General features: G+C 49.2%; 1 protein-coding gene across 5 annotated transcripts in view; it reads right to left on the bottom strand.

The window, feature by feature from the left end:
- Window positions 1-13,770, bottom strand: part of TRAF3IP3 (TRAF3 interacting protein 3) — a 248,052-nt gene that overhangs the window by 216,507 nt on the left and 17,775 nt on the right. Inside the window, exon 1 of one of the 5 annotated variants that reach the window (XM_069633285.1) lies at window positions 5,531-5,778. The exons of 3 other annotated variants lie outside the window; for them this stretch is intronic. In XM_069633285.1, coding sequence (XP_069489386.1) covers window positions 5,531-5,552 — 22 coding nt within the window. In that variant the 5' untranslated portion in view covers window positions 5,553-5,778. Of the gene's footprint in view, window positions 1-5,530; window positions 5,779-13,770 lie in introns of those variants that run through there. One more of the 5 variants, XM_069633283.1, reaches the window with a different exon arrangement.

Raw genomic sequence — 13,770 nt, 5'->3', positions numbered from 1 at the left:
CTCAATGGGTTTCTTCTTTTCTCGGGCCACGCACTGCTAGAGTGGCAGTTGGAGAGGCGAGCTTTTTACCTGCTACACTAACATGCAGTGTCCCACAGGCGTTATGAATTTCCCTGACACTTTCAATATCTATATCAGGCCCCTGCTTAGTGTCTTGGACCACATGGTTGTGCAGTATACCAACTATGCAGACGACACCCAGGTCGTCCTCGAGCCACCGGAGATCATGCACAGTACTCTGATAGAGTGTGTGATCCAGTTACAGATCTGAATGGCAGATAATTCACTAGCCTTAAATAGAGACAAAACTGGGCTCCTGGTGGGGCCTCAGGTCTGCAACTGAAGAAACGTGATCCAGCGGTGGTATGTCAAAAGACCTTTTTTTTTTTAATCTGAGGGGAAAAAAACATTGGTTTAGGAGGACCGCTCCATGACCGCATCGAGTGGTCTTTCGAAATCGAACTGTCACGCCGCACCCGCACATAAGTGCACGCAGGGCTGGCAGTACCGGGTAAGTGTCTGTGTGTCTCTGTGTGCGTGCCTATGTGCGAAAATGTGTGTATATGCGGGGTGGCAGAACGAAGGGGTGTTGTGGTGAACCCCCCTCCCCCCCGAATTAAAACAAAAACAACCCTCAGTGATGTTGTTTTCCAGCTTTCTGCGGGCCGCACATAATCGACCAAAATAAATTGGTCTTTTTTATGTGCAACTTTCAAAAAGTGGAAATATGACAGAACCGAACCAGTCTATGGCTGTTTCAGCATCGCTGGCCGTTGCATCTGTGTCTTGAAGAAGGCGAAGACTCTCAGCGTATTTTTAGACTCCGAATTCGCCATGAAAACACATGTCTCCCACACACACGCGCATCATGCGGCTACACAACAAAGCTTCTCAGTCACATTCGTTCCTTCATCTCAGCCAGCGATTGCTCTCTACCAGCTACTGCTCTAGTGAGCTCAAAGTTAGACTATTGCAAGAGTCTGCTGGCAGGCACCACACAAGCTGATCTGCACTCGCTCCCGGTCTCTCAAAACTGCGCGGCTCGTGCCATCCACGGTCTGTCTAGACCAGTGGTCTTCAAACTTTTTTGGCCAGGGCCCCCCTGAGCAAAATTTGGGCAGGTCGGGACCCCCCAGAAATGCCAAATGGACAGTATATATTGCGCGCCGTCACCTGCTCCCATCAAAGTCGCTGGGCTCCCTCATCCCACTCCTACCCAGTCGCTGGTCTCTCCCCACCCCATCACACACCCAGGGCTCTCCCCACTCTGCTCCCATCACTATCCCATGGTTCCCGCCCATTGTGCTCCCACCATAGTCCCTCGGTTCCCCCATCCCGTTCCCAACACAGTCTGAGGGCCAGTGGTGGCTGGTGAATCTTTTTTAAGTGGAGGGGCATTAAGGGGAGGTTCGGGGGGGTTTCCCCCTGTGAATTTTTTTTTAAATAATAGGTTAAAATGTTGCATTGTAGAGCATACTTTTAACAAAAAATGGGTAAATAGCCAAACAGTTTGCAATTGTTGCTGGGAGTCCAGGGGGCAGGCATTGATATTTTATTTCTATCGCGCTCCTACACAAGTGTTTCAGAGCGTGACAAGGCAAGGGAGGGGAACAGAGGAGAATAAAACAGTGATCTTACTAGGCCCAGTGACATTGAGAACGCGCAAGTGTGAGGGGAAAAGTGCATGGAAGGGGGGAGAAGTGGAAAGTGCGAAGCAGAGGAGAAACAGATAAATAACAATAAATAAATAATAAAGGCAACAAACAGTGGTAGTGCAGCCAGCAATTTGCAAGTGCTACGTTTAAGGCAGCAGACAGGGTAGGTCTGATAAGTGCAGGAAGAAAGATGGTTCTCCTCAAGTTTTAGAGTGGCAGGGCGCTGTTCCAGAGGGAGGCCCCAGCCGAAGACGGAGATCTACCCCCAGCTCGTTTCTTTGATAAACGACTGACCCTGAGGGAGTTGGAGGTAGAGGAGTGAAGAGCTCGAGAGGGGAGGTATTTGCGGAGGAATAGCTGAAGGTATTTTGGACCCAGGCCTCAGAAAGCCTTGTGGACAAGGCAGAGGGTTTTGAATGATAGATGTCCGGTAAAAAGATACCATCCCTGTCCCCTGGGCCCCACTGGTCCTAACACAATGAACATGATTATGTGTATATGCGAGGCGCTGCACATTCATACAGCAATCACTCTATCATTCACATGAGCATCCATCACCATACACTCACTCATAACGCATCCATACACATGTTTAAATAAAAACAATGAACATAAACGTACCTTCTGCATTGGCCTGTGTGTGGGTGCTGAAACGGCCTGCTCCAGCTGCTCTGTCCGTATGTGCGAGGAGGCGCAGGAGCTCCCCCTCGGACATACAGACATGCAGTGCCCCAGCCAGCATTTCCAATGAGCTATGCAATGCTGGCGAAGCAAAACGCCCCAGCACTTGCATGGCTCAGTGAGCATGTGCGGCTGGGGAACTAAACTGAACTGTCAAAGGGAAACCGTGTTTCCCTTTGACAGTTCAGCCAGCCCAGGAGCACTCCATTAGCTGGATAAAGCAGCTGAGGGAGTGCTCACTGTTTCACTGGGCTGGCTCCTTAGCTCCTCCATAATGGGTGAGGGGCCACTGGGTGGGCGCCTCTTGCCATTATGGATGAGCCGCCAGGCTCGGACAGGCCTATAGGGCAATGCCTGTACCAAAAATGTAAAATACTAGTTTGGGCCAATCAAAATGGGCCACCATTTTGGCCAATGTGGACCATTTTGATGAGTTACTTAACTATGCAGTTAGTAATGTTGACCATTGTTGCTGAATATATCACAATTTACTTACATTTTAACACAAAGCACCCCTTTGGGTACTATTGAAACAGTGGGCTTCATAACTACTCTGGCGGTAGCTGTGCCGGTAAAACCGGCACGGCTGCCACTGGAGTTGCATCCGGGTCTGGCACCCGCGAATGGGCAATTACTAGGTCATGCCGAGTTAGGCGAACATGATAATTGCCCTTTCGAAGGTGCCGGTAGATCCCCATTCCCATTTGAGCCCCATATGGCTCAAATGGGAATGGGGAGCTCGGATGCACCGGCACCGTTAATAACGGTGCCGGTGCATCCGACGAGCTGAGGTCAGACCTGGCGGGGGCTGTCAAGCACCCACGAGCACAACTCTTACTATGGCGGAACGGTAGCAACGGTGCCGGTAGCTTACCAGCACCGTTGTTACTGGTCCGCCATAGTAGTAATGAGGCCCAGTCTGTGACTAAAGGAATGAATATCCATTTACAACTGTGGGCCACTTTTTCATTGTTGCCTGAGACAGTTTCATGCTTCAGCCCGCCCATGTGGGCCACCCCTGCCCATTTCTTCCAATCTAAAAAAAAAAAAAAAATCTTTTTTCATGCTGAGCTCTCAGGGCCCCCCTGGGATGCACCCGCGGACCCCTAGGGGGTCGCGACCCACAGTTTGAATACCACTGGTCTAGACGGAATCCCGTCTCCAGCGCTGGAAGGGAACCTCACCGGCTTCATGTGGGACACCACATCACCCGTAGGAGCTTGACTGTCTTATAAACGTTGGACAGGCACGAGCCCTTGATACCTCAAGGATCGGATAACGGTGCCTTCCCAGGACAATCTCAAATTGTTTCAACCCAGATACAAGCTCGTCAAGTTTGGCGGCACAACAAAGGCGTAGACAGGGTAGGGCCTGAGCGGGCGAGGTCCACCTACAATCTGTAAATGTCTACTCAGCAGTGCTGTGTGGGCATTTACCGATGTTAATGTCACTGTGGTGAGCCCAACTACATTAGCTTCAGGCCTCACATGTTAGACCATCCTGGCTATGCCTCTGCAGCACAACCTTTGATGCCCAGCCTCCCCTGGCATGGAATGCTCCACCAGGCTCTATAGGATCAGTGGGTACTCTTAAGGGCCTCATTACAAGTATGGAGGTAGCCATGCCGCTATTAGCGGCATGGCTACCCCCATACCGGGTTCCCGAATGGGGAAGTACCGGGCCATTCAGACCTTGGAGGGCCGGTAATTCCCCTTCCCGGGAACGCGGACCCGGTACATCCCCATTCCCATTTGAGCCCCCATAGGGGTTAATGGGAATGGGAAGGATGCAAACAACGGGCCCGTTAATGACGGGCCCGTTGTTTGCATCCTGGTCTGCTCGCGCGACCCGCTAAGGACGCCTCGTAAAACCAGGCATCCTTAGCGGGTCCCGCGAGGAGACCTCGTAATGAGGCGGTAGGGGGTTAACAGGGCCGGAAGCTCTACCGGCCCCGTTATCCCTCTACTGCATACCTTGTAATGAGGCCCTTGGTCTCTTTAAAAGACTGGTTAAGCATCACCTTTTTTAATCTGAGTCCAGGCTGAAGTTTCAGCCTTTTTAGCAACTCCTTTGCCCAGGTGTGACTTGTGTCTGCCATATCATTGTTTCTCTGTTTTCTGTGCGCCCTCAGGCCGATGGCCATCTCGCAGTCTATACTAATGAAATAATAATTATGCTTAGCCTGGTTCAAATCACATACATACATACAGAAACATGCTTCGTACGTTTCCAGGCTGCAATGACTGGGATGCTTGTTCTGAGTGTAATACATTGATTTTCACGCCCCCTTGTGATCTCCTTTTTTAGGGAACCGTATTCTTAACATTATGCTGTCAGCCAAAAAAAAAAAATGTGTGATTCTCCCATTCCCCACGGAAAACATTTCAAATGACTTAATCTGCTTCTCCAGAGGGCAGCATTACTTTAATTATACGCCTGTTTTATACGTTTTGGAGTATTCTCAGAATACATTTTTGTTTTAATGTATTTAATATATGGGGCGGGGGCTAAACTAAGCACAGTCGGCATGGAGGCTAACGCTGCCCCCCGGATCTGCCTATACTGCGTTCCCTGAGATCAAGCGCCTCTTTCCTGCCATTGGCAGTAAGACAACTCAGCGGGTTCAGCGCTCGCACCAGAGACCATGTGGCACCCTTAGGCTTAATTATTCTACGCTGAAGACGTTTAGTAACACAGAGATGAGTAATAACAACACTGATCAATGTAGTGCCATGAAGCGGCAGGCATCTGCATGAAACACTATAAAAAAACATGGAATTGCATTAACAAGTGAGCAAGCAGACCCAATGACATGACCGTTACCTCACGGAGTTATGGACAACTCTTTCTGACTGTTGTCAAGCGCTGTACAGCGGACTATATATTAACCAATCACAAAACTCACGGTACAAACTCGTGGCACTTGGAAAACTGATTTTTGTGTATAACCCAACACAGTTCTCTTTTTTTTATTCAAGCAATCTCGAAATGATGAAACGTGTTGGGCTTCTTGGGACAGGAACCTGCACACAGAGATCTCAGCAGCTAACGCTGAACCCACTACGCTACCTTCCCAGCTAATGTGTTTCTGTTCCGTCCTGGTTTATTTTTAACCAAAACAAACCGGACGGACCGCACGGCCCTGCGTAGTGACTGTGTCTCATTGTTTCCAGTTCATCACAAACAGTACAGACCTTGCCCAGGCAAACGCCCCATGCCTGCCTGTGCCCCATCGGCGCCTGGAGGGCGCTCCGCCGTGCAGCCAGGGTCCAGGGGTGTGGCAGACACCGTCAGGGTGGGCCTGGGACCGTCGCCTTGTGAGATGCAGCGGGCTGTCAGGAAATGCAGGGTCCCGTGGTGTTCCGGCACTGCACGCACACGCACACACAGACTCCACAGGTGTGTTGCACTTCTCTGTAGCTCTGGAATTCGGAGTTTGACACATGGGGGCGGCTTTTGCAGGCGGGGGCGGGACTTGTGGATACACTGGGAACCCTCCCAGCTGCAGCACTTCTGGGTTCTGCGCTCACGTCTTGTTGTGCCTCTGATTGCAGGAGGGAAAGACGACACTGGCACCCTGGAGCGGTTTGGATGGGGGCGGTGCTTGCATTGAGTGCAGGGTCTCGGCGGCAGCAGTGCAGGACTTGGGCAGCATTTCGCCGGTACTGGGATCCGGCAAAACTGTCCCCCATTCCCATTCGAGATGAAACCAAAATCCTGAGGAGCATGGGAGGAGGGAAGGGGGCGAGGGACGTGGGAGTTGATGTGATTTTTGAAGTTGACTGGTTATATATGTTAAATTTTAATAAAAAGAAATTAAAAAAAAAATCCTGAGGAGCAGCCCAACACTGCGCCCTCAGTGATAAACAAAAAAAGTGAGGCTGGCACCGCCCTGAGAGACTATCTTCAAAGCTCACAAGAGCTCTGACAGATAATTTGAGCATTTAAACTCATAAAAGAGACACATATCACTTGCCTATCTCCTATCCCTTTAACATTCCTCTTTGTTTTAGGGGAGCATTTAAAACAAGAAGTAATTAACACGAATTAGATGGTTGTAGACGCAGCAACGAGTTGGTAAACGGGAGTGGCTCTGGTCTGTGGCATGTCCCATCCGAGGTGTGAATGTTGGGTGATTAGAAATGGGAGGGGAGCATAAAGTTGCATGCTGTTTCTCTGGGAAACAATAACTACAAGCAAGCGATCATATCCTGCACTTTCTTTCACTCTCTTTTTTTGAGTCTGCAGTACAGTTAGAAAAGTAAGGGAAGACTTTTTTAGGCTCGCACTACTTTGCATGTTGGCATTTGTAGGCTTTCATTCAGACTGGGGAATGCCACAAGCAGTATCCTTTTTTATTGTTGACGTCAGCAATGTATGCAAAGACGCCAAAAAGCAGAAGGAACCACACCTATTTTTTGACTCACGCCCAGGAGCGAACTATGCATCGCGCCCCGACCGCGATCCTTGGTGGCTGCTTTGCTGCTGAGTCTTTTACCATATACCTCACTGTCCTCTTAAAATGAGGTCAGTGTGCAGGGATGCTTGTGGTCTCATGCAGGGGGGATGTGACCTAGCAGTTCGGGCTGGACAGCCCCTTTTGGGGGTGGGACCAAGCCTGATTTTCATATGGACCCTTTGCCGCTCACTCTCTCAGTGGTCGAAGTGTACGAAAAGAAGTAGTGGAACTATGCTCCCTGTTGGCCTGCACCTGCTCTCCACAAACCTCACCGCCACGCCCCCTCCTACGCGCAATCCATTCCTGCAAGCCAACACACCTGCTGCTTAAGTGAATGTGCAGTGCAGTGCATGGAAGTGCAAGTTTAAACTTCTTCCTACACCTTTTTTTTTTTAAATAAAAGTAAAGCATTCCGGAACGGTTTCTTTTTAAAATAAAAGTATAGGGACAGTACAATAGAGGAGCACCGCTGGCAACCGCTCCCGCCCGCTGCGCTTCGACCACCTCAACGCTTTAGACACTGTCCAGTGCCAATGAATTCAGTGGGCAGGGAGTGGCATAACGCGCTTGACCAGAGCAAGGGACACCGCGGGCGCCGTCAGCCCACGCTCTATTTGCGTTTCCTATTCAAGCATCACTTACCACGCAGAGTTTTAAAAAAATAGTTTTTAGTTTGCAACCACTCCCCAGACGGTGACAGTAGAATGTTGGCGAGGGCCTTCGGCTTATCCAGATCTCTGGGCGTCGATCGACTTACAACACCTCCTCGTAGCAGCCTTTCCACATGACTCAACTGCAACTTTTTTAATTCCGATTTCTCTTCTGTATAATTTATATTTTATATTTTAAAGACCCTTTCCTTTATTTGATTTATTAAATGATGCTCCGTTCCATCTCTTTTTCATTTAAGATCATAATAAAAAAGAGGTATTACTGTCTAAAGAAGCCCAGTCTCCCCTCCCCCACAGTCAACTGTTAAGATTTTCGAAGGCTCATACCATAAGATTTCTCAAGATTAATAACCATATGGCTTTGCTACATAACATCCTCATAGCTGTGCAATAAGGTCTGGACACCCAATCCGATCAGTGCGGTCTTTCGGTATGATAGCTCAGGGGCAATGCGCTCACCACGAAGACAAGACGACGATATGGACGTGCAACACAAGTTCGATCCCCGGTCCGTGCTTAGAAACGCTGGGTGTTAAGCACATTATAAATAACCAATTATAATGATAAATCGCCCAACAGTATTATTATAAATATTATTAATGTATTTTTAATGCGTTGAAAACTTGAAAGAGGCACCAAAGGGCAGAATAGTAAAAACCAAGGTGAATATAAGAGGAGTCCGATCAGATCCATCTCAAGGAACAGACAGAAGCACACGCCAGACCAGGGAGACAGTAAGGAACCGTGAGACTCATGTGACATTTCGGCGAAGTACAATAGTCATATAAAATGGGATTAACCAGTCATGTGATACGCGTGCCCACTCCTTTTTCATTTACAGTAGTAGTGCTTATTTGGGGTCGTGAATTTGCTGCAGGCGGAGTGGAACCGGCAAAGCTTGCCTTACAATTCGCTTCAGCCGCTTTTGTTCTAAAATTGCACAGCTCAAACCACCACTTGAAAAACCCAGGCGCACTCCATCCGACCAAATATTTCGTGAATTCGGTGCACAGATCCAATGTTTACTTTGAAAGAGATAAAGATACCTGGTCAAAAAACACAGGAGTCCATAGCAAACATGGAATTCCTCACAAATATTGCCATCTGCTAGCGCATATTATGTGTGTGCAATTGTACCCATCTCCGGTCTTTATTGCTGGATAATTGACCAGGCATATGTAGCGTGTCCTGTGGCGTATGTGTGGGTGAAACTGCAGCTCCCAGCCCAGAGTATTCTGCGAGGCAGCCTTTGGAGAAATAAGATTAAGGGCCTGATTCATGGAATTTTTTTGCACGGTTCAAGGTGACTTTGCACTGCTGAAAAGTGTCTTTGCACTGCCGACATAAACCCTGATTCATGCAAGTGTGCAAAGTGTATTTTTGCAGGGCAAAGTCATCTTGTATTGCAAAACTGACTTTGCACAGTTGCATGAATCAGGGTTTGTGCCGGCAGTGCAAAGTCGCTTTTCAGCAGTGCAAAGTCACTTTGAATCGTGCAAAGAATTCCACGAGTCGGGCCCTTGGGGCACAAAGTGTAAAGCACTGAGGAAAGTGGGGAATTCCTGGATGACCTGGGCCCCCTGCGCCATCTGCCAGCATTGCTCGAGGGGGGCTGCTGGGCAAGGAGGGCTATTAGTGAGGCCTGGCACGCTGGGTAACATGTCTCATTCTGTAGCCATCCTTTGCTCAGCTCTGCCACTCCATTCTAATAGGAACTGTTTAGCTGCAGTCACATTTCCACCCACCCTGTTACTCATTTACCAGCTGGGGGCCAAGGGGGGGGATATTTCCCAGTCTAACCTGTATGGAGAACCCTTGAAATAACCCTGTTTTACAATGAGTTGTATTCCTGTGTCGTTAACCCTTGCCTTCCCATGTTGCGAAAAATTACACGCATTCTATTGCCAACCTCCACTGGGGTGATTGGCTGCACACATAGCACCTGGCGCGCTCTCACGCCACACCTCTTCCGGGAGAGAAAACGCAACGCGCGTTTTCCCTGCAGATAATTGCTTCAAACGCGGAAGACAACTGTGTTCTTTGCACGTGTGAAAACTGCACAAGGCTTTGAAATGAGCCTCTCGGCGAGACAGGAGAGTGGGGCGTGCCGGGACAGGATTCCCGGAGCAGGAACGCCCCCTGGGCACCTGAGGGTAACGCTGCCTGGGAGGGGCTTTCTGGTGTAGGTCAAAGCTGTTCCTACCTTTGCAACCAGGACTGCCCCAGGGGCTGCTGGGCCTGCATGAACAGGGAGCCTTGCCTCTTGTGAAATTGATGTATTTCCAGCACTTGCACTGATAACTCTGCTCACTTAGTTGATACACTAAGGGCCCGATTCATGGAATTATTTGCACAGTTCAAAGTGACTTTGCGCTGCTGAAAAGTGACTTTGCACTGCCGACACAAACCCTGATTTTTCATTTTGCGTGCAGGCTCGTGCAGTGTCCTTCTCGACACGCGGCCCTTGCAGGATTTCTGCGCACATTTCAATGAATCGGGCCCAAACCCTGATTCATAGAACTGTGCAAAGTGTATTTTTGCAGGGCAAAGTCAGTGCAAAGTCAGTACTAAGGCCCTGATTCATGGAAGTATTTGCGTGTAAAACAGGGATTTGCGTGCCATTCTGCCTGCAAATCCCTGTTTGACGAATGGGGTTTTCGGGCAAAATGGCACCCAAATCCCTGTTTTCCACACACATAATTGAATGAATTAGCGCCTTAGTGCTGACTTTGCCCTGACAAAATACACTTTGCACAGTTCTATGAATCAGACTTTAGGCCCGATTCATGGAAATGTGCGCAGAAATCCTGTAAGGGTCGCGTGCCGAGATGGACACTGTGCGAGCCTGCGCAGAATGAAAAATGCGTGCCGACATATTCATAGAATTTACAGTTCAGAGTAACTGTAATCGCAAGTCGCGGCCGCAGAGGCGTTGCTAGGGGGAGCGTGAGGGGGATCTAGCCCCGGGTCTTTTGGTTGTTGACCCAGATACAAGCTCAAGGGCTACATCCAAAAGGCTAGCGAGGCCTGAGTCTCGACAGTCCCGACTTAAGTGTAGCCCTAGATCTTTTCCAGACCTAGCAACACCCCTGCGTGGCTGGAACGCCCCCCACAAGCCCACACGCAAAGTATAAACAGCCAGAACATCTACCTTTGCGCACTCCCCCTGGCGGGAATACATGCACCCTTCAAACAGTGCGTGGGGTCCCCCGCAAGCAGGCCTGCTTCTCTGGCACCCTGCACACGTGTGATAAATCAACTTCTGGAGCACCAGTGGTCTAGGGATGAATATTGGTTTCTAAACAATCAATCAGACCCACACATCTAGAACACCAGAAGGGATCCGAACAGATTGGAATACAAGTGAATTATAAACCTCCTTGTCCAATTTTGGTAACGTGGACGGAACAGCAGGCTTATCTCCGCAAGGTCATGGATCGTTGGTTAGTTGCCACACAGTGAAAATACAATTATTACCCAAGCATAAAAGGGACTGTCCAGTCAAGGTTGTATAAAAATATCTACTTTATTATTACTACAACAGACAGTTCTAGCACACTACAAATACGACCCACCCTGTAAAGGAACACAGAGGGCAGACAGTTTTTCACGAAGGAAAGGGATGCATTCTGGATACTGACAGGAGGGTAGTTGGTAAAGTAATCAGTCTTACAGTTCAAGGTTATTCGGTCCAAGAACCAAGGGGGCAAAGGGTCGTAACTGTCTCTAGGGGCCTTTGGAGAATGACCAGGGGGGCATAACCACAATGTACCTGGTGCTGAAGAAGTTCTTGGTGCTCAACAGCAGTGAGGCGGTTCCAGGACATTTCACAGCCCTTGAGGCAGAGTTAGTGGCGGGAGACAGCTGCGGGTATCAGGTGCCAGGCAGTTCGGCAAGTGACGCTGGACAGACGGCTGCAGGCTGGCTGGTGCGGCGGCTCATGGTCAAGAATCGCTGTCTCTGTGCTAGTTGGCGGATCTGGAATGCTGGTCGTGGCGGCTTGGACAACTCTTGTGACTGCGGCATGACAACGGTCAGCAGTGCAGCTGGATGCGGTTCGAGGACTCAACTGTCTCAAAAATGTCCTTAAAAGATGGATGCTGGTTGATGCCTGTGTGACACTCTTCCTAGATTCTTCGCAGGGCATGTGCCGTCCTTTCAAGGCGGACGGCCCAAAGCTCAGGAGAGTGATTGCTGTCAACAACCTACCTTGTCCTTAGTTCAGATACTCTCTGGCACTTCCCGCCTAGGAAGCTTGCTGGCAGAACCAGCAAGGCATGCTGTGTACTGGCCGGGTGTAAGTTCTGGAGCTGCTGGACGGGTCCTCTGAGTCCAGTATCTCCCTCTGTTCCCTGGGAGATGTTTAGGGGAGGGATCTTGCTTCCTTCTTGGAACACCTGGCCTTTCATCACTGGCAGGAGATGTAAGGTAGACTTTCAAAGTCATCAGATGATCTGCTAAGTGAGGGGTTCAGCCTTCTTTTAAAGTCAAATGGGACCCAGTGATTGGTGCAGGTTATGCCTACCTTACTGAACCAATCCTGGGTCCCCACACACAATCTTCTGTTATGCATGAGGTCAGGACCACCGTGCTCTACAACAGGAAAAGGTAAGGGGTGAGAACATATACCTAAGTCCCACCCATCTTCCTGTCAGTTGTAGATCAAAGTGTCTCTCTGGATAACTGAGCCCTCTGTGAATCTTGATTAAAGTGCAGGTTTACCTTGAAGTTTGTGGTGGGAGCAGACTTCCTGTCTCCCACAAATCACATCCTTCGTTCTTCTGAAAGGGGACACCTGCGGTAAATGCTGGACCCATACAGGCCATTAACTACCTTTCATACAGAGAGGTGGGAACTAGCTTCAAGCTGACACATTGCATACCAAAGGGGGTGTTAGCCCCACATTCCTGTTTTCTCTTCAGGCAAACCAAGCCTCTTCTCCAGGCTTGCCTTAGTTATTCCTCATTAGTATGCACTGCCACCAAAAGGATTAGACAAAGGGAAAGCAGATCCCCTTTGATATTTTAACTAGGCAGCCCACGGCTGGAGGAAGGTGTGCCTTCCCCCGTCTTGAGATGCTATGATGTACCTGTGGCTGTCACATTCCAGCTGAATATGACTGGGGAAGATGGCGTCTGTAGGCTGTGGCTTCCTGGGGTTCACGTGACTGTGCATTTCGTGCCGGAAGCAGATGAAATGTGTGCGGAAAGGCCTCACACATTTCTCAGAGGTTGGTCTCCCATCATTCATTTTCATTTATCAAAAAATCAAAAAACCTAGGCGAGCGCACTCTCCCCGTGTGGATGGTCGAATTCCTCACAGCGGGGCCCCCCCGAAACTGTATCTGGCACCCCGACAACATGCATATAAAAGAAACAGAACTCTGTTATTACTCGAGAAATCTGTGTGTGAACCCCCGTAAACCGATCCTGCACCCCGCTAAACTGCATACACGCACACCTAAGTTAGATCGGAACCCTAGTTGAGTACACGCACCCCTATATCCGACATGCAAACCCACATCTGCGCTGTGATTCCTACATGCAAGTGTACTTACGCCTGTCTTCGGATGGCGGATTGCATGAAGTACTTGCATGCCCATTTCCTGGCAGAGAGGTTGCGCAATTGAATCCATGAATACGTCTCGGGCCACGCAATTGTGGGTGTATAAGGGACTGCCTGCAGACCGTCCCTCTGAATGCCAATTTTTTAGCAAGTTCTTGCACCTTTTTGTTGTTCCACCTCTTTCCCAGCCCTCTGCACAAGCCACGCCTGTGCTCTGCACGGAGTCTCGCACAAGTTCTTCAACGGCTCGCAGAGATGTGTTGAGACTGCAAGAACTCCACGCAAGTCTGGGAAAAGTAATGCGCATTCGATTCCATAAATCGACAAAGGCGGATTTGCACGCAGTTTGGTGCGCAAGTACCCTAATTTACACGCAAATAATTCCATGAATCGGGCCCTTTGTGTCAGCAGTGCAAAGTCACTTTTCAGCAGTGCAAAGTCACTTTGAATTGTCACGAAATTCCATGAAACTGGCCTCCAGTGCAGAGGTCTATGTACAATCTCAAAGTCAGAAGTCAAAACGCAGCAGCAACCGCTTTGCAAGTCTTCCGACTGCTAAAATAAGTACCAGTGTTTAAGCTCACAGAAACAGCGCAGTTTCTTGTGCGCCCTAGATAAATAGAAAATATAAGGCAAATTCTCAAAGCTTTTGTGGTACAAATGATGAGATGCGCTCCTTAACTTGCACAAAGGGCATCAGAATATACACATCACAGATGCACTGTTTGTTCTCCTTTGT

Source organism: Ambystoma mexicanum, chromosome 13 (assembly GCF_040938575.1).
Source record: "Ambystoma mexicanum isolate Mex_15411 chromosome 13, UKY_AmexF1_1, whole genome shotgun sequence".
Classification (NCBI taxonomy): domain Eukaryota; kingdom Metazoa; phylum Chordata; class Amphibia; order Caudata; family Ambystomatidae; genus Ambystoma; species Ambystoma mexicanum.
Note: the sequence above shows the minus strand (reverse complement) of the source record. Positions and strands in the feature narration are given on the sequence as shown.